This window comes from Geotrypetes seraphini, chromosome 18 (assembly GCF_902459505.1).
Source record: "Geotrypetes seraphini chromosome 18, aGeoSer1.1, whole genome shotgun sequence".
In the NCBI taxonomy this organism is placed as follows: Eukaryota; Metazoa; Chordata; class Amphibia; order Gymnophiona; family Dermophiidae; genus Geotrypetes; species Geotrypetes seraphini.
Genome location: NC_047101.1, coordinates 28,056,342 through 28,074,628, shown reverse-complemented (window position 1 = coordinate 28,074,628; position 18,287 = coordinate 28,056,342). Strand labels below are relative to the sequence as shown.

The following is an 18,287-nucleotide window of genomic DNA, read 5'->3' as shown; positions in this document are numbered from 1 at the left end:
TTGTCATTACCAATACAAGGTACTACCCTTCGGTCTTGCCTCCTCTCCAAGAGTGTTCACCAAATGTCTGATTGTGGTGGCTGCCTTTCTACGATCTCACCACCTTCAGGTCTTTCCTTACCTGGACGACTGGTTAATCAAGGCCAATTCATCTCAGACTGTTCTCCTGGCCACCAACCAAACCATCATGTTTCTTCAACTTCTGGGGTTCGAGATCAATCTAACCAAATCTCATCTCATCCCCACTCAGAGACTTCAATTCATCGGAGCTGTCTTGGACACAGTCTTCATGAGAGCGTTCCTGCCATCCAACCGTCTTCAAACGCTTCAATCTCTGTGTCAGCAGGTGCTTCTACAACTTTCCATCTCTGCCAAGCAAATGATGATACTCTTGGGTCACATGGCCTCCACAGTTCATGTCACACCCTTCGCACGTCTTCACCTGCGCACTCCTCAATGGACCCTAGCTACCCAGTGGTCTCAAGCGATGGATCCTTGCTCACGTCACATATCTGTCACATCATCTCTTCGTCAGTCTCTACAATGGTGGTTGATATCCTCAAATCTCTCCAGAGGTCTTCTGCTCCATCTACCTCCTCATCAACTAGTCATCACCACCGACACCTCCCCTTATGCCTGGGGAGCTCATTTGGACGAGTTCCAAACTCAAGGCCTTTGGACAGCCCAGGAAAAGAAGCATCATATCAATTTCCTGGAACTCAGAGCAATGTTTTATGCCCTCAAAGCCTTCCAACATCTTCTCTTTCCTCAAGTTCTCCTGCTCTGCACAGACAATCAAGTTGCGATGTACTACATCAACAAGCAGGGTGGGACGGGCTCTCGCCTCTTATGCCAGGAAGCCCAGAAGATCTGGACTTGGGCCATAAATCACCATCTATTCCTGAAAGCTATCTACATTCAGGGAGAAAAGAATTCCTTAGCGGACAAGCTCAGCAGAATTCTCCAGCCTCACGCGTGGACACTCGATCCTTTCACTCTACAGTCCATCTTCGCTCAATGGGGCACTCCTCAGATAGACCTCTTTGCAGCTCCTCACAATCACCAGCTGCCCCTATTCTGCTCCAGACTCTACTCGCCTCACCGTCTGGCAGCGGATGCATTTCTCCTCGACTGGTCCAATCTGTTCCTGTACGCTTTCCCTCCTCTGCCTCTCATGTTGAGAACCTTGTTCAAGCTCAAGAGGGAACGAGCCACCATGATTCTGATTGCTCCGAGGTGGCCCAGGCAACATTGGTTCTCCCTTCTACTTCAACTCAGTTCCAGGGAACCTTTTCTTCTTCCACTGTTTCCTTCTCTGCTTACACAGCATCAGGAGACCCTTCTACATCCCAACCTCCAGTCTCTGCACCTGACAGCTTGGTATCTCTCGGGCTGACTTCGCATGATACTCTTTTGTCTCAGCCCGTTCGTTCCATTCTAGATGCCTCCAGGAAACCAGCCACTCTGCAATGTTACCATCAGAAGTGGACAAGATTTTCTTCCTGGTGTCTTCTTCACCATCTTGATCCCACTTCCCTGGCAGTGGAGACATTGTTGGATTATTTGCTTTCTTTGTCTGACTCTGGCCTTAAGTCTACTTCCATCAGAGTCCACCTCAGTGCCATTGCTGCTTTTCATGAGCTGGTTCATGGAAAACTTCTCTCAGCTCATCCCCTGGTGTCCAGGTTCATGCGGGGTCTTTTCAATGTGAAACCACCTCTTAAAGCCCCTCCTGTTATCTGGGATCTCAATGTGGTTCTTTCCACCTTAATGAAGCCTCCATTTGAACCTTTAGCTACCACTCCTTTCAAGTTTCTCACTTGGAAAGTACTTTTCCTTATTGCTCTTACCTCTGCCAGGAGGGTCAGTGAGCTGCATGCACTAGTTGCGGATCCACCTTTTACGGTCTTTCATCATGACAAGGTGGTTCTGCGTACACATCCAAAGTTTTTCCCTAAGGTTGTCTCTGAATTCCATCTCAACCAATCCATTGTTCTGCCTGTCTTCTTTCCGAAACCTCACTCTCATTCTGGGGAACAGGCTCTGCATACTTTGGATTGTAAGAGGGCTCTAGCTTACTATCTAGAGCGTACGAAACCCCACAGATCAGTTCCCCAACTCTTTCTGTCCTTTGATCCGAATAAATTGGGACGTCCTGTTTCTAAACATACGTTGTCTAATTGGCTGGCAGCGTGCATTTCATTCTGTTATGCTCAGACCGGACTGACACTGGAAGGTTCTGTCACGGCCCATAGAGTCCGAGCGATGGCAGCATCTGTAGCTTTCCTCCGTTCCACTCCTATTGAGGAAATCTGCAAGGCTGCTACTTGGTCCTCAGTTCATACTTTTACATCTCATTATTGTCTGGATGCATTCTCCAGATGGGATGGATACTTCGGCCAATCTGTTTTACAAAATTTGTTTTCCTAATGGCCAACCTTCCCTCCATCCCTCTTTTTGTTAGCTTGGAGGTCACCCATCAGTCAAGAATATGCTGCCTGCTTGTCCTGGGATAAAGCACAGTTACTTACCGTAACAGGTGTTATCCAGGGACAGCAGGCAGATATTCTTGCGTCCCTCCCACCTCCCCGGGTTGGCTTCTCAGCTGGCTTATCCTAACTGGGGACCGCGCGCCTCTGTCGGGCGGGAAGGCACTCGCGCGTGCGCGGTGCGGCCTACCAGAACTTTCCAAGTTCTTAGAGTGCAATCACTCTAAAATTGTCCGTACCGGAGCTCCGTCGGTGCCGTCACCCATCAGTCAAGAATATCTGCCTGCTGTCCCTGGATAACACCTGTTACGGTAAGTAACTGTGCTTTCTAGCTGATTGTACACCACATAATGGAAGTGTGTGGTGCAGTGGTTAGAGCTACAGCCTCGGCACCCTGAGGTTGTGGGTTCAAATCCCACACTGCTCCTTGTGACCCTGGGCAAGTCACTTAATCCTCATTGCCTCAGGCACATTAAATAGAGTGGGAGCCTACCAGGACAGTTAGGGAAAAATGCTTGAGTACTTGAATAATTTGTAATCCATATAGAATTGCAGGATATGTGGAATATAAATTATAAAAAAAAAAAGAATAGTACCCTGTCGAACTGGCTCTTAATTGAATGGTAGGTGAAATAGCCTAGGAAAGTGGATTTTTCATCAGTTGATTGAACAGTAACTGGTGCTTCACTAAGTAATGGGTGAGCTTCAAGTTACCAACTGTGGCTCCGAGTCTGCAGTGCCAGTCTTACATGCAAGGCAGCTCAACTTCCGATGCACAAAAAGGTTCTCAGGGGCTTTTACCAATCATAGTAGCAGCCACCAAGAGCCCTCTGCAAATGCATTACAAGGAGCTCATTAGTACTCCTATTAAAATGAGCATGTCTTGTGATACACTGCCTTGCCGCCTCTGTAAATTTCTTTTCTCCTCTGTTCTGCTGCAGAAATAACATTCAACCATTCTTGTGTTTATTAGGATGGTGCCTTCCTAGTGAGGAACAGCTCCAAACGAAGCACATCTCACCCTTATGTACTGATGGTATTATATAAAAATAAAGTCTACAACATCCAGATCCGCTATGATGAAAAAGACAATATTTATTTGTTGGGAACTGGACTTCGAGGAAAAGAGGTGTTGTATCAGTCTTTATCCAGTGATTATACCACAATTACGAAAACGGTCAGCTCAATGTCTCAATATTAGCAGAAGGTCTCCAATGCATTGTCCACCTCTTTCACTAAGGTGCGCTAGCCGATTTAACGTGCGTTAAATGATAACATGCCCATAGAATATAATGGGCGTGTTTGCATTTAGCGCGCCTTAAAAGAACCCCTGTGTGTAATTTTTCTTAAATATAACTCTCTCTCCATAAGAATAGGTATTAAATCGCCAGTTCAATGGATGCGTCTTTTAAAAACAATTTTCAGGACATGACTTAAATTCATAGGATGAAAAGAAAAGCCACTTACCTTTAAAAGATTTTTTTGATGGACCGCATGATTGATCAGTGGAGAAAGCACAGTTACTTACCGTAACAGGGACAGCAGGCAGATCTTCTCACATGTGGGTGATATCATCCATGAGGCCCGGTACGGACAGTGCAAAAGTGCACTATCACTTTAAGCTTTGCAAAGCTTCAAGAATGCTCGCACCATGCATGCGTGAGTGCTTTCCCGGCTGACATCAGCTCGTGGTTCCTCAGTTTCATAAGCAAGCTAAGAAGCCAACCAGGGGAGGTGGGAGGGATGTGAGAAGATCTGCCTGCTGTCCCCAGATAATACCTGTTACGGTAGGTAACTGTGCTTTACCCACTAATCAATCGTACGGTCTGTCAAAAAAATCTATCAGAAGACTTGGTGGAGGGGTTTTTCAGGGGAGTTGAGGGAAACTTTGATTGGTGAAACATCTGTACTCCAGATGTTTCTTTAGGTGCAGTTGGCACCATATGTTTGTCTATTGGGCCAGAGGTAACCGGAGTAGATATCTTTGGTTTCACTACATCTTTGTGCTTCCCCATAGTTATCACAATAGCCAACCACTTTTAAGTACGGTACTCTTTGGTGTTGCAAAGGGCTCTCAGACAGCAGGGCATGACGCTTTGTCCATACCATGTAGCCAATTGCTGCAAAGGCACTGGCCTCAAACAGCACAAAGGAAAGACTGAGATGTCATTACCTAATGGAGATAGGCACTGGAGCTTACAAAGATTTTTCATTAAGAACATAAGAAGTTGCCTCCGCTGGGTCAGACCAGAGGTCCATCGCGCCCAGCAGTCCACACCCGCGGCGGCCCATCAGGTCCATGACCTGTCAGGTTTTCTTGATTTAGCCCTATAGCCCCCTTATTTTTCTATCTATACTCTTTCTGTACCCTATCTATCTCTCTCTGTACCCCTCGATCCCCCTATCCATCAGGAATCTATCCAATCCCTCTTTGAATCCCCATAGTGTACTCTGTCCTATCACCTCCTCCGGAAGCGCGTTCCATGTGTCCACTACCCTCTGAGTGAAGAAAAACCTCCTGGCATTGGTTCTAAACCTGTCCCCTTCCAGTTTCTCCGAGTGCCCTCTCGTACTTGTGGTTCCCCGTAGTCTGAAGAATCTATCCTTGTCTACCTTCTCTATGCCCTTCATGATCTTGAAAGTTTCTGCCGTATTCATCCTGGCCGAGTGGATGGAGTCTTTTACATATAGTGCTATTCCTCCACCCTTCTTGTAAGTCCTGTCTCTCCTATAGAGTTTGTACCCTGGCAGTACCACGTCCCATTTGTTGTCCTCTGTCTACCATGTTTCTGTGATTCCAATTATGTCTAGGTTCTCTCTTTTGGCCATGACTTCCAGTTCTCCCATTTTGGTCCTTATACTCCTTGCATTTGTGTATAAGCAATTTAAATCCCGTTTTTTTTCTGCCCCTGCTGATGTTCCTTGTGATTTGTTTCTCTTGCCGTCCCCCTCATGGGCTACCAATCCCTGAATTTCGCTTTGTTCCTCCTCTCCCTGTGGTGCATCTTTTTTGTCCTCAGCCTGTACCCTCGTATCCACCTGTGTCTCTAGCTCCCGTCGTTCCCTCTTCTTTTTGGTCTCTAGTTTCACTAGATCCTTGGACCCCTGTAGTTCACTTTTTGGTTCTTTCCAGCATTTTTCCTGCTCCTGCTGCTTTCTCTTCTTTTTGGTCTCTAGTTTCACTTGGTCCTTGAACCCCTGTAGTTTGCCTTTTTCCTCTTCCCCGCAATTTTCCCGTTCAGTATCTTCATTGGATACTTTTGTCCGAATCGTCAACATCAGGTTAGCTGTCGGCTTTCCCCTTCTCCTCAGTTTAAAGCCTTTTCTATTTCTCTCTCGACGTTATTTGCCAGCAGTCTCGTTCCTGCCGTGCTCAGGTGTAGTGCATCCCTCCTGTAGAGCTTGCTCTTTCCCCAAAAGGTTGTCCAGTTCCTCACGAAGTGGAAATCTTCCTCTTCACACCATCTCCTCAGCCACGCGTTTATTGCTCGTAGCTCGTCCTGCCTCTTCGCATCTGCCCTCGGTACTGGCAGGATCTCTGAGAATGCTATCTTCCGTGTCCTCAGCTTCAGTTTCCTTCCCAGGATTCTGAACTGGTCAGTTAGTGTAGTCCTGTTGTAGTTTCTTCTGTTGACATCATTGGTTCCAACGTGGATTATCATTGCTGTCTCTTCCGTCTCAGCTCCGTCCAGGATCCTCTCGATTCTGTCGGTGATGTCCTTCGTTCTTGCCCCTGGGAGACATGTCACTAGCCGGTCCTCTCTTCCTCCTGCTACGTGACTGTTCACTTCTCTCAGGATTGAGTCTCCCACTACAATTGCAGATTTCCCTTTCTTCAGCTTCCTCTTCGGTCTCAAGTCTGTGTCCTTAGTTGGTGCGATACTTCTCCCTCAGGGTTCTGGTGAGTCTTGGCCTCCTCCGCTTGCATGGTTCCTTCATAAGGTCCTTCTCCCCCGGTGTCTGTTGGTTCCTGTCTGTGTTGCTGATGGTCCTATTCCTCCACCCTCCTGTAGGCCTCCTCGATGAATCTCTCGAGCACCCTCAAGTTTATTAGGATTTTTATATACCGCCTATCAAGGTTATCTAAGCGGTTTTACAATCAGGTACTCAAGCATTTTCCCTCTCTGTCCCGGTGGGCTCACAATCTATCTAACGTACTTGGTCCTCAATGTGGCTTACTCTTGTGGGGTCCTCAGTTGCCCAGCACAGTTCTTCCGAGATCGGAGTCCCTCCTGCTCCTGGACCCTGTCCTGTAGTCTATCGACCTCCTTCTTCAGGCTTTCCAGTTCCTGACACCGACCACATATGTACCTACCCGAGGGGAGGTAGTTGTACATATGACACTCCGTGCAGTACACTGGGAAGCTCCTCTGGGTTCCTACCGCCTCCATTTCTCTTCTTCCTTCTTAGTCTCCTGGTGTGTGGTGTGCGAAAATGGCGCCTGCTGTGTTTGTAGGTTAATCTAATGGGTAGCCTGGTCTCCTGGCTCCTTCTCAAGGCTCCTTCACAAAGGCGCTCTCGCTAAGGCGAGCGCCTTTGCCGCTCGCCTTCGCTGCACGCCGTTGGCTCCCCCCCTTTCAAGGGGGAGTCCGGGCGATGCCGCTATTGATGACGCGGTGGGCGGAGCTAACTCTCGCCGCCGCTGTCTGCCTTGCTGGTCTCCTGCTTCCTCCTTCCCTCCGGCTTCTGCTTTCACCCACTGCCACTGCTCCCTCCTTTTCTTTGCCGCTGCTGCCTCTCCTCCACACGGCCCGCAGGACTCTTCGCGCCGTGGCTCCTTCCCTTTCAAGGGGGAGTCCAGGCGATGCCGCTGTTGACGCGGTGAGCGGAGCTAACTCTCGCTGCCGCTGTCTGCCTTGCTGGTCTCCTGCTTCCTCCTTCCCTCCGGCTTCTGCTTTCACCCGCTGCCGCTGCTACCTCCTTCTCTTTGCTGCTGCTGCCTCTCCTCCACGTGGCGCGCAGGTCTCTTTGCGCCCTTTCAAGGGGGAGTCCAGGCGATGCCGACAATAGCACCAGCAGGTTTCCTCCTTCCCCGTATGGACTTTTCTTTTAGGAAATTATCCAAACCTTTTTAAAACCCTGCTAAGCTAACTGCTTTCACTATATTCTCTTAACAATTCATCCCAGTGTTTAATTACACATTGAGTGAAGAAATATTTTCTCAAACTTGTTTTAAATGTACTACTTAGTAGCTTCATTGCTTGCCCCCCAGTCATAAGAACATAAGCAATGCCTCCGCTGGGTCAGACCTGATGTCCATCGTGCCCAGCTGTCTGCTCATGCAGTGGCCCAACAGATCCAGGACCTGTGCCGTAATCCTCTATTTATACCCTTCTATCCCCTTTTCCAGCAGGAAATTGTCCAATCCTTTCTTGAACCCCATTACCGTACTCTGCCCTATTACGCTCTCTGGAAGCGCATTGCAGGTGTCCACCACACATTGGATAAAGAAGAACTTCCTAGCATTCGTTTTGAATCTGTCCCTTTTCAACTTTTCTGAATGCCCTCTTGTTCTTTTATTATTTGAAAGTTTGAAGAATCTGTCCCTCTCTACTCTCTCTATGCCCTTCATGATCTTGTAAGTCTCTATCATATCCCCTCTAAGTCTCCTCTTCTCCAGGGAAAAGAGACCCAGTTTCTCCAATCTCTCAGCGTATGAAAGGTTTTCCATCCCCTTTATCTGACGCGTCGCTCTCCTCTGAACCCTCTCGAGTAACGCCATATCCTTCTTAAGGTACGGTGACCAATATTGGACGCAGTATTCCAGATGCAGGCGCACCATCGCCCAATACAATGGCAGGATAACTTCTTTCGTTCTGGTTGTAATACCCTTCTTGATTATACCTAGCATTCTATTCGCTTTCTTAGCGGCTGCTGCGCATTGTGCTGTCGGCTTCATTGTCATGTCCACCATTACCCCAAGTCCCTTTCTTGGGTACTCTTATTCAATAACATCCCTCCCATCGTATAGTTGTACCTCTGGTTTCTGCTTCCCACATGCAATACTTTACATTTCTCAACGTTGAACTTCATCTGCCATCTCATCGCCCATTCCCCTAGTTTGTTTAAGTCCCTTTGCAATTCTTCGCAGTCCTCTTTAGTCCAAGCTCCACTAAATAGTTTGGTGTCATCGGCAAATTTTATTATCTCAGTCCTAGTATTTTTTGAGAGTAAACAAGCACTCCACTCAATATTTTATAGACCTCTATCATATCTCCTGAGTCTTCTCTTCTCCAAGCTGAAGAGCTCCTTTAGCAGAGACTTCCTCCTTTCCTGAGATCTCTGGGTATTTTCTATACCCGGCTCTGTCTGATGACATTACCTATATGTGGCAATTGATGTCTTTCTTGTCTTTGGAGAACTTAAGGTATTGTGCACCCTCTCACCCTTGCTTTGCCTAGGCACTGCCCATGTGTTCACCCACCTGCAAGCTACATTCTATCAAACATTATGTACATAGTTAAAGAATAATGTTTAGGTAGTGTAGTGCTGTATACGTACATATGTTTGCTATTATTCTAGATTCAAGAAAACAAAGATATATAAATTGTTGAATTTTAATAGTAGTATTTATATTATTACTATGGAGCTTGTGATATTAAAATATTTTATAGCTTGTAAGGAGTGATGTTAAACCTGATCTAATTTTGTGTTTCCAAGTATTCGTATATGTATGGGGTGGGGAGGGAGGAAATAGGGGGGTATTAAATTTCAAGGGTCTGTGTACAATAGGTAATTCTTTATTTTATCTTATATGTGGGAAAAAAAAGATTTAAAAAAATATTGAAGATTGGGATGTTACATTACAAATTATATTAATGCATAATGGGTCTTAAGATAATATCTTTAAACGTTAATGGTCTCAATCACCCGATTAAAAGAAAAAAAGCATTATTATTTTTAAAAAGACAGAACGCTGATATATGCTGCATACAAGAGACCCATCTTTCAAATAACGAATCTATAAAGCTAAAAGGTGATTGGGTCAAACAATGTTACTTTTCTTCAGCAATAGGAAAAAAAGCTGGTGTTGCTATATTAATAAATAAAAAATGTTCTGCTTCATTTAAATATAAGGCAGCTGATCCTCTTGGAAGATGGATATATGTGGAAATGGACATGGGAAATACCACCATGACGCTCTTCAATATATATGCCCCTAATTCGAACCAGAATGAATTTTTTAAAACTCTGCAACAATTAATTCTTCCACTTGCTACTTCAAATCTAGTAGTAGCAGGGGATTTCAATGCTGTTATGGATCCACTGATGGATAAAAGTCCGAGAAGATTTATAAAATCATTAGGCCTTGATAATTTGGTACAATCTTGTGATTTAAAAGATATTTGGCGTATTCTTCATTTTGATGGTCGGGAATTTTCATTTTGCTCACAGGTTCATAATTCTTTTTCTAGAATAGATTACATTTTTGTTTCTAATCAATTAGTACATCAAGTCACACAGGCTGTCATTGATCCAATTATACTATCTGATCATGCCGGAGTGTGGATTGAAATTAAAATAATAGATCAGAATGGAAATAGACCTATATGGAGATTAAATAATACATTGCTCACAGATACTGATTTTTGTGAAAATCTTTTAGAAAAAATAAAAGATTATTTTCAAATTAATGATACAGAAGAAATTTCAATAGAGACTTTGTGGGATGCTTTTAAAGCATATATTAGAGGACAAATTATTTCTTATTCAGCATTGCAAATAAAAAAAGAAAAAAAACAATTTACAGAATTGGAAAAAGTGGTGAAGTCTCTAGAATCAAAATTAATTGAAAAATGGGATTATTTGACACAACAAGAACTTTTAAAAGCTAAAGGTAAATATAATGAAATTTCTTCAAAAATTATTAGAAAAGATTTATTTGTACAGCAAGCTTTGTATTATGGAAATTCGAATAAGGCAGGAAGAATGCTAGCAAATTATCTTAAAGCGAAAAAAAGAAAAACAAAAATAATTGCTATTCAAAATGAGAATGGTGAAATTTTATCTCAAATTGATCCCATTATAAAACAATTTTTAAAATATTATAAAGATTTGTATTCTTCTGAGCCTTATTCGAAAAAGGAAAAGGATGGTTTAGATTTTTTAAAGTTAATAAAAGGACCAAAAATTCCTGAACATATAAAACGAAGTTTAGAAGAACCAATATCCTTAAAAGAATTAGATACAGCTTTGAAATCCCTTAGGGTTGGATCCGCTCCAGGTGGAGATGGTTATACAGTGGAGTTTTATAAATCATTTCAAAACATTATAATGCCCTATTTATTAAAACTATATCAGACACAACTAAATAAAGGTTGTATTACAGGTACTATGGCTGAATCAATAACTATAGTTTTACCTAATCCAAATAAAGATCCCACTATGGTTTCAAATTATAGACCAATTTCTTTAATAAATGTGGATGGAAAAATTCTAACTAAGGCATTAGCATTAAGATTGGCTAAAGCTCTCCCTTTCATTATAGATATGCATCAGACAGGTTTCGTTGCTCAAAGACACTCATCTCATAATAACTAGACTGGCACATCACATGTTATATTTGACAAAATCCATTAATGACCCAGCATTCTCTATTTCATTAGATGCTGAAAAAGCTTTTGATAGAGTGGAATGGATCTTCATGTTTCAGGCAATGGAATGGTTTGGAATAGGATCCGGATTTATACAAATAAAAGCATTGTATAGCTCCCCTGCTGCTAGATTATATATCAATAACAATTTTTCAGAAAGATTTATTCTACAAAGGGGGGTTAGACAAGGATGCCCACTATCTCCTTTGCTTTTTGATATCGTTTTAGAACCCTTATTAGCTATAGAACAGGTAAGGGAGATACAGGGTATTCCGCATTCAGATAAAGAATATAAGTTATCAGCATATGCGGATGATATTTTACTTTATTTGAGAAATCCGGAAACAACTATTCCAAATTTGCTTGAATTAATTGAAACATTTGGAAAATTTTCAGGTTATAAAATAAACTGGAATAAATCTGAAGTGCTTCCACTCAATGTACATTGTACAAAAAGTTTATTTGACTCATTTTCTTTTATTTGGAAAGAAGAAGGATTAAAATACTTAGGAATTTGGATTACAAAAACTGTGGATGAGACTATGAAAATTAATGAAAAAAATTTATTACAAAAAGTGTCAGAAATGTGTGAACAATGGAATCCTTTATGCATATCTTGGTGGGAGAGAATACAAACTGTAAAAATGATGATATTACCAGTAGTTTGTTACCAAATGGGTATGATACCAATTTTTTTTCAGGGGTCATTTTACAAAAAATTGGATAAGATGTTAACAAAATTTATTTGGCTTGGAAAAAACCCCAGAATTGCTCTAGTATCTTTACAAAGACCAATTGCGGAGGGAGGGGTAAATTTTCCAAATTTTTATAGGTACCATCAAGCCTATATTATGCGTCAGGGTATGTATTGGATCCTCCTAGAGCCCATTGAACATATACCAGATTGGTTCTGGTTAGAATGGAGATTAATGTTTCCTTTACTTCTGAGTCATGTTATCAGTATTCAAATGCCAAGGTTATATAAGGATCACAAAATATTTGTTGATACTTGGAAAACTATAAGATATATAAGTAATCTAACTCCTATTCCAATAACTAAATCAACGACTCAAACAATATGGCTCAATCCAAAGATCAAAGTTGGCGGTTTTAAAATTATCTGGAAACATTGGATGATTGCTGGAATTCGGATTTTAGAAGATGTAATAAATAAAGGTAAACTGCTTGAATTTTCACAATTGCAAAATAAATTCGGTTTGAATAAATCACAATATTTCAGATGGATGCAATTGAAGCAGGCCATTCAGGTAGGGTTCCCTGAATGGAAAAATCTTAATAACTATCATAGTATGGAATTCTTATGTTTTCAGATAGATTCCATGGGTCACCAGGCCGCAATGTGGTATAAATTAATATCTGGATTCGTACATAAAAAGAAAAAAAATGGTCTTAGAGATATTTGGAGCATTGAGATTAAGCATCAGATTAATGCATCTCAATGGCCACGACTTTGGTCTTGGAGGTTAAAATGCACATTGTCAGCCTCTATGAGACAAACTTGGTTTTTTATTTTACATAGAGCTTTATGGACCCCTGCACGTTTACATAGAATAGATAGCTCTAAGTCTAATAGATGCTGGCATTGTCATCTTGAAGCAGGGACATTAGATCATCTTTTATTCTATTGTCCATTCATATTAATATTTTGGAAATCAATTTGGCCTCAAATTAATAGGATGTTAGAAAATCCGGTAGCCTTGACATATGATACGATTTTGTTTGGTACTGCAATGAGAGCTCGAAGTCAAATTTCATCAAATAACAATAAACTTTTATTTATATTGACTGGAGTAGCAGTACAACAAATTACACATAATTGGAAAAATTATGACAGATTGAACTATAATTTTTGGTGGAACTCAGTTTGCCATATATATAAGATGGAGCGTACATTTGCAACACAAAAAGGATATATGGATAAGTTCAAGAAGATTTGGGGACCATTAACAGATTTTTGCAATGACTGATTTTAATTTTTTCCCATAATAAGATAATGGTTAAAGAAGGGAGGGAGGGAAGGGGTAAAGAATTTATTCTCTTTATTATACATTATAAAAAATATATCATAATGAATGAATGATAGTCTTATGAGAAATTAATGTGATAAAGGGAGGGAAAAGGGTTCATAATTAAATAATAATTGATAAAATCATTACAATATATATGTTATATAAATTCATAAGAAAAATAATATAAAATATGGTTTATATAAAATACATTATAGAGATATCAAGTGTATTGTTAAGATAAATGTATGGAAAATTTATAACACTTGTTGATATGTGAAAAAATCAATAAAAAACTTAAAACAATTTTTATTGATGCATACAATATCAAAAACAACATAAGAGTATCACTTTATGTATAATACAACAACAATGCATCAAATAATATAAAATAAGAAGCATAAATACCCTCCATCTCCCCACCCTCCCTTCCCTCCCAATGGTATTCTCTAAATCACCTCACTATGGTATATTCTAATTCACCTCACTATGACACATCAATACACTCTAGGAAACCCATCTTAAGACCGCACTACGGCTCTTTGGATGCAAGGTTTCTAAGTAAGGTTCCCACTTTCGCTTCTCAGGCCTTCCAGCATCTCTCGCCTCCCAGATGGCCAACTGATGTAATTGGTTTCGCCAATGCCAAAACTTTGGGGGGTCAGGAATCATCCAATATTGTAAAATACATTTTTTGGCCAATAAACTCATCTTCCTACACAGCACCCGATGACCCCTAGGCAAATGTCTGAAAGTCTCTGGCAAATCTAAAACAAAATGGGTCGGAAAACTACGTAAAGATCTCCCAATTATTTTTGACATATAGGATATTATTCTTTTCCAAAAATTTTGAATAATGGGACAAGTCCAAAATGCATGTCCCAAAGTATGACTCCCAATCCCACATTTATGACATAATGGTGTAGGGAGACCTCCACTATAATATAACTGCTATTATTCTAAACATTTACACCCATAAGTGCCACATAAATGTTAAAGTCTACTTTCTAGAATGAATGGAGGAAATTTTTTTTCACTCAGAGAATAGTTAAGCTCTGGAACGCATTGCCAGAGGATGTGGTAAGAACGGATAGCGTAGCTGGTTTTAAGAAACGTTTGGACAAGTTCCTGGAGGAAAAGTCCATAGTCTGCTATTGAGAAAGATATGGGGGAAGCCACTGCTTGCTACTCCTTGGGTTTTGGCCAGGTACTAATGACCTGGAGTGGCTACTGTGAGAACGGGCTTGATGGACCATTGGTCTGACGCAGTAAGGCTGTTCTTATGTTCGAATACCCCTTTATAGAAAATTACTAAGAACACACTGTGTTAGCACATGCAAAATTGTTGAGCATGTTAGTAACTCTTTTTTTTTTTTAATTCTTTATTCATTTTTCATCTTACAACAAATACATATATATTAAACATTTGTCAGTTAAAACATCATCTGAAATTCTATTATTTATGATATTAATATATAATAATTTTATCCCATCCCATCCCACCCTCCCTTTCATTCTTATATTCAATCAAATGTTTCACATCATTAATCTTTCCTAATGTTAGTAATTCTTAATAGTAAGTTTGTTAATCTAATTGGTCAAATTTAAGCAAATGTAGGAGCCCTTTTAAAGCTGTTAGTCATTAATATGTGCCTAACACAAGATGGACTGCTGTGGTACTCTTTGAATGTTTGTGCTCTGATTGTGCGTGAAATAAAGTTGTCAGGGGCAGAGAGTGGGTGTTCTTGCACTAACAGTCCTGATTCGATTCGATTTGCACATCTACATTATAGCATGATAACTGGTTAGTGCACGGATAATGCAAGAGCACTTACTACCTACAAAATAGGTGTTTGTAAGTTCTCCTATGATAAGTCTTTAAAAATGTCCATTAATGGAAAAAATAGAAAATTGGATATTTAATGGCCTTAACATGTGTAAAGGGCTGCTAAGGGCTATTTTTACAACAGCTTAGTCAAACATTTAATGGCAATTTTATCCAGATAAATGCTGCTGAATACTCAGATAACTGAATACTGTAGTTGCCTATTTAATTGTATCTTACTTGAGTTTTGGCTTCCCTGTGTCCTTAGCCCAGTAACAGAGAAGAAAGCATATGAGCACGCTTGCTCTCTACAGCCCACAGACTCAGCTCAGGCTGCCACTACTCACTGCTCGATTAATTTCAAAATAGTGTCTCTGTTTTATAATTTTTTTTTATTATTATGCAGAATTTTTCTTCAGTGGCTGATATTATCGATCACTTTAGACGGACCCCTCTCTTGTTAATTGATGGAAGAGACCGAGGCTCAAAGAACCAGTGTATGCTAACATATGCAGCTGCAGCAGTACAAGACTTCTAGAGCTATGAATACCAAGTGCTATTCTGAGAAGCTATGGGGCTCATAATCAAAACAAAAAAACATGTAAAAAGTGGCCTAAAAGCCTGATCGTCCAAGTACCCATAACCAAAGCTGGTTTTAGACGTATCTAAAACCAGCTTATGCCTTTCCCCTGCCTCTAAACGCATAGAGCGAAAAGAGGCGTTTTTAGAGGAGGGGAAAGAGGGGAGGTGGGCGGGCCTGCACTTAGTCGTACAGCAGGTATAACCAAAGATTTAGCCAGGTTGCCTAGTCGGCACTTATACGTTTTGACTTAGACCAAGTCAAAACAGGTATAAGTGCCAAAAAAGGGGCCACTGCGCTGATTGTGCTGCTGTGATGAGCCCTACCTACTACCACCACCAACGATTGGGGCAGGAGGGAGCCCAAGCCCTCCTGCCCCAGCGAAACCCCCTACCCCCCACCCCCACTAAGATACGGGCAGGAGGGATCCCAGGCCCTCCTGCCCTTGCTGCACCCCCCCCCCCCACGATCGCCACCCCCCCGACCTGCCAACCCGGCAACTCCTTGCCGACCCTTTGATCCTCCCGTACCTTCAGAAAGTTGGCCCAGGCGCCTCAAACCCCACCCACAGGTGGGGCCTGAGGCGCCTGGGCCAACCAGAATCCATTAGTACTGGAAACCTGCTGTCACTGTCAATGCTGTATTTTGATCTGGTGCAGGGCTTTGAGCATCTGTGCATGCTCAAGGCCTGCTTGCTCCCGCCTTCTGTGAGAATCTCAGAGGGGGTGGGAGCTGGCAGGCTTTGAGCATGCGCAGATGCTCAAGGCCCCACACTGGATCAGAATACAGCAATGATGCAGCAGGTTTCCAGTACTAATGATAAGCGCGATGTTGGTGAGGAGGATGTGTATGGAGGAGGGTGGCAGCAGCGGGGATCTGTGTGCATGGAGGATAGTTCATCATGGGGAGGGGGGACCTGTATGGATGCTGGTGTTCAGTAGCAAGTTTCTTTGGCACCAACGGTAAGCTTGCTGGAAGAAGGAAATATCTAATTTCTAATCCTTGCCTGTGTAAATGCCAGAATGGTTTTATAATGAAAATAAACTTGCTTGTGAGTAGGACAAAGAACATCCATTCCACTTTAAAAGTCTTTAAAAGAAGTCCAAATTTAGAGGTGTTGTGAAATACTGAATGACTCAAAACAACCCAATTTTCCTATTGTTTCCCAGGAAACTACTATGATGTACAGTGTAATTCTAGAATTCAGGTCTGTTTTTTATACTCCTAGTACACATGGAAAGAGACATCAGATCCTATTGCCTATTCTCTTAAGACCATAAGAGTTGCCATACTGGGACAGACTGAAGGTCTATCAAGCCCAGTATCCTGTGGCCAGTCCAGATCCCCCCCAAATAAAAGATTTTATGCAGTGGATATTCCCAAGTTTTTGTAGACTGGCTCACCAGGATCACCCAAATTAAGTTCACAATTGACAATGAGATTGTCCCTTGAACGTACCCAAGTTGTACACTATAATAAAACCAGGATGGCAGCAATTTCTGTAGCAGTTCTAAGGTTATGGAATTCCATGAATGGTTCATTAACATTATGTTCTGACTTTAAATCCTTTAAAAAATCACGTACATAAATAAATAAGGAATTGTTTGTATTTTTCCTGCAAAGACTGAATCTTGAAATGAGAGTTTGATGTATTTTTACTTTTTAAGTTAATTTGTTTAGAAATGTAGAATTTGTATATTTTATGTATGGTATTACAAGTTATGTATGTGAATATTGTAATCTACTTAGTCTATAAGTGGAATAGAGATTTTTAAAATAAATAAATTATGAGTCGTCCCTTTTTGGGGGGAAGGGAGGAAGGTCACCTCGGGTTATATTCGGATCAGTTTGTATTTGAGATATACGGTACATGGATAGAGTCACTGAAAATAAGTACAACTTTAAAGATTTTAATTTTGTTTTTGTGATATTTAAGCTATGATATGGTATGCATGACTATCTTCCCTGGATATGATTCAATTTATCATGTTATTTTTCTATTGCACTGCCAGTGTACACACCACTTTACAATGTGAAGAGAAATCAATAAAACATACAGAACACCACATGATTTTCCAATAATGCATTTACTTGAGACCATATTGAGTTCCAAAATATCTTAATATAGGGACAATAATAAATTAGATGATCTAATGTCCCAGGTTCCAGATTACAGTGCCAGCATCTATTGGACTTAGAACTATCTAATTTTTGTATGCGAACAGGGGTCCAAAACACTCTATGTAACAAAAATAACCAAGTTTGTCTCATAGATGCTGACACTGTACATCTCATTTTCCAAGACCAAATTCATGGCCATTGAGATGCAGAAATTTGGTGCTTAATCTCAATGCTCCAAATGTCTCTCAGACCATTCTTTGGTTTTTTATTCAAGTATGCAGATAACTCTCTTACGATACAGTGCTATTTGGTATGATGATGAGGAAAAAGAGTCAGATATCACCAGAGAACAACAAGCTTTTATTAGTTATGACAGGGGTTGTCATCCAACATATAACCAACAATTGGAAAAATCACAGCAACCTTAGTTATACTTTTTGGTGGAATACATTATGCCATATATTTAAAATGGAACGAGCAATAGCAATTCAAAGAGGGACATATACTAACTTTATAAAAATTTGGGGGCCATTGACAAAATATTGTATTGAATAGTCATCACTTCTTCTCTTCCTCTTACGGCACACTAAAAAGGGGGGGGGGATTTGGAAATAATTTTACATAATATGTTATAATATGATATATAATTTG

The 18,287-nt window shown here is 41.2% G+C and overlaps 1 protein-coding gene across 2 annotated transcripts in view; it reads left to right on the top strand.

Moving 5' to 3' along the window:
* LCP2 (lymphocyte cytosolic protein 2) overlaps nt 1-17,737 on the top strand; it is a 200,844-nt gene extending 183,107 nt beyond the window's left edge. For both annotated transcript variants that reach the window (XM_033927610.1, XM_033927609.1), the window contains 2 exons: nt 3,463-3,618; nt 15,342-17,737. In XM_033927610.1, coding sequence (XP_033783501.1) covers nt 3,463-3,618; nt 15,342-15,473 — 288 coding nt within the window. In that variant the 3' untranslated portion in view covers nt 15,474-17,737. The remainder of the gene's footprint in view (nt 1-3,462; nt 3,619-15,341) is intronic.
* Nucleotides 17,738-18,287: the final 550 nt, after the last annotated feature.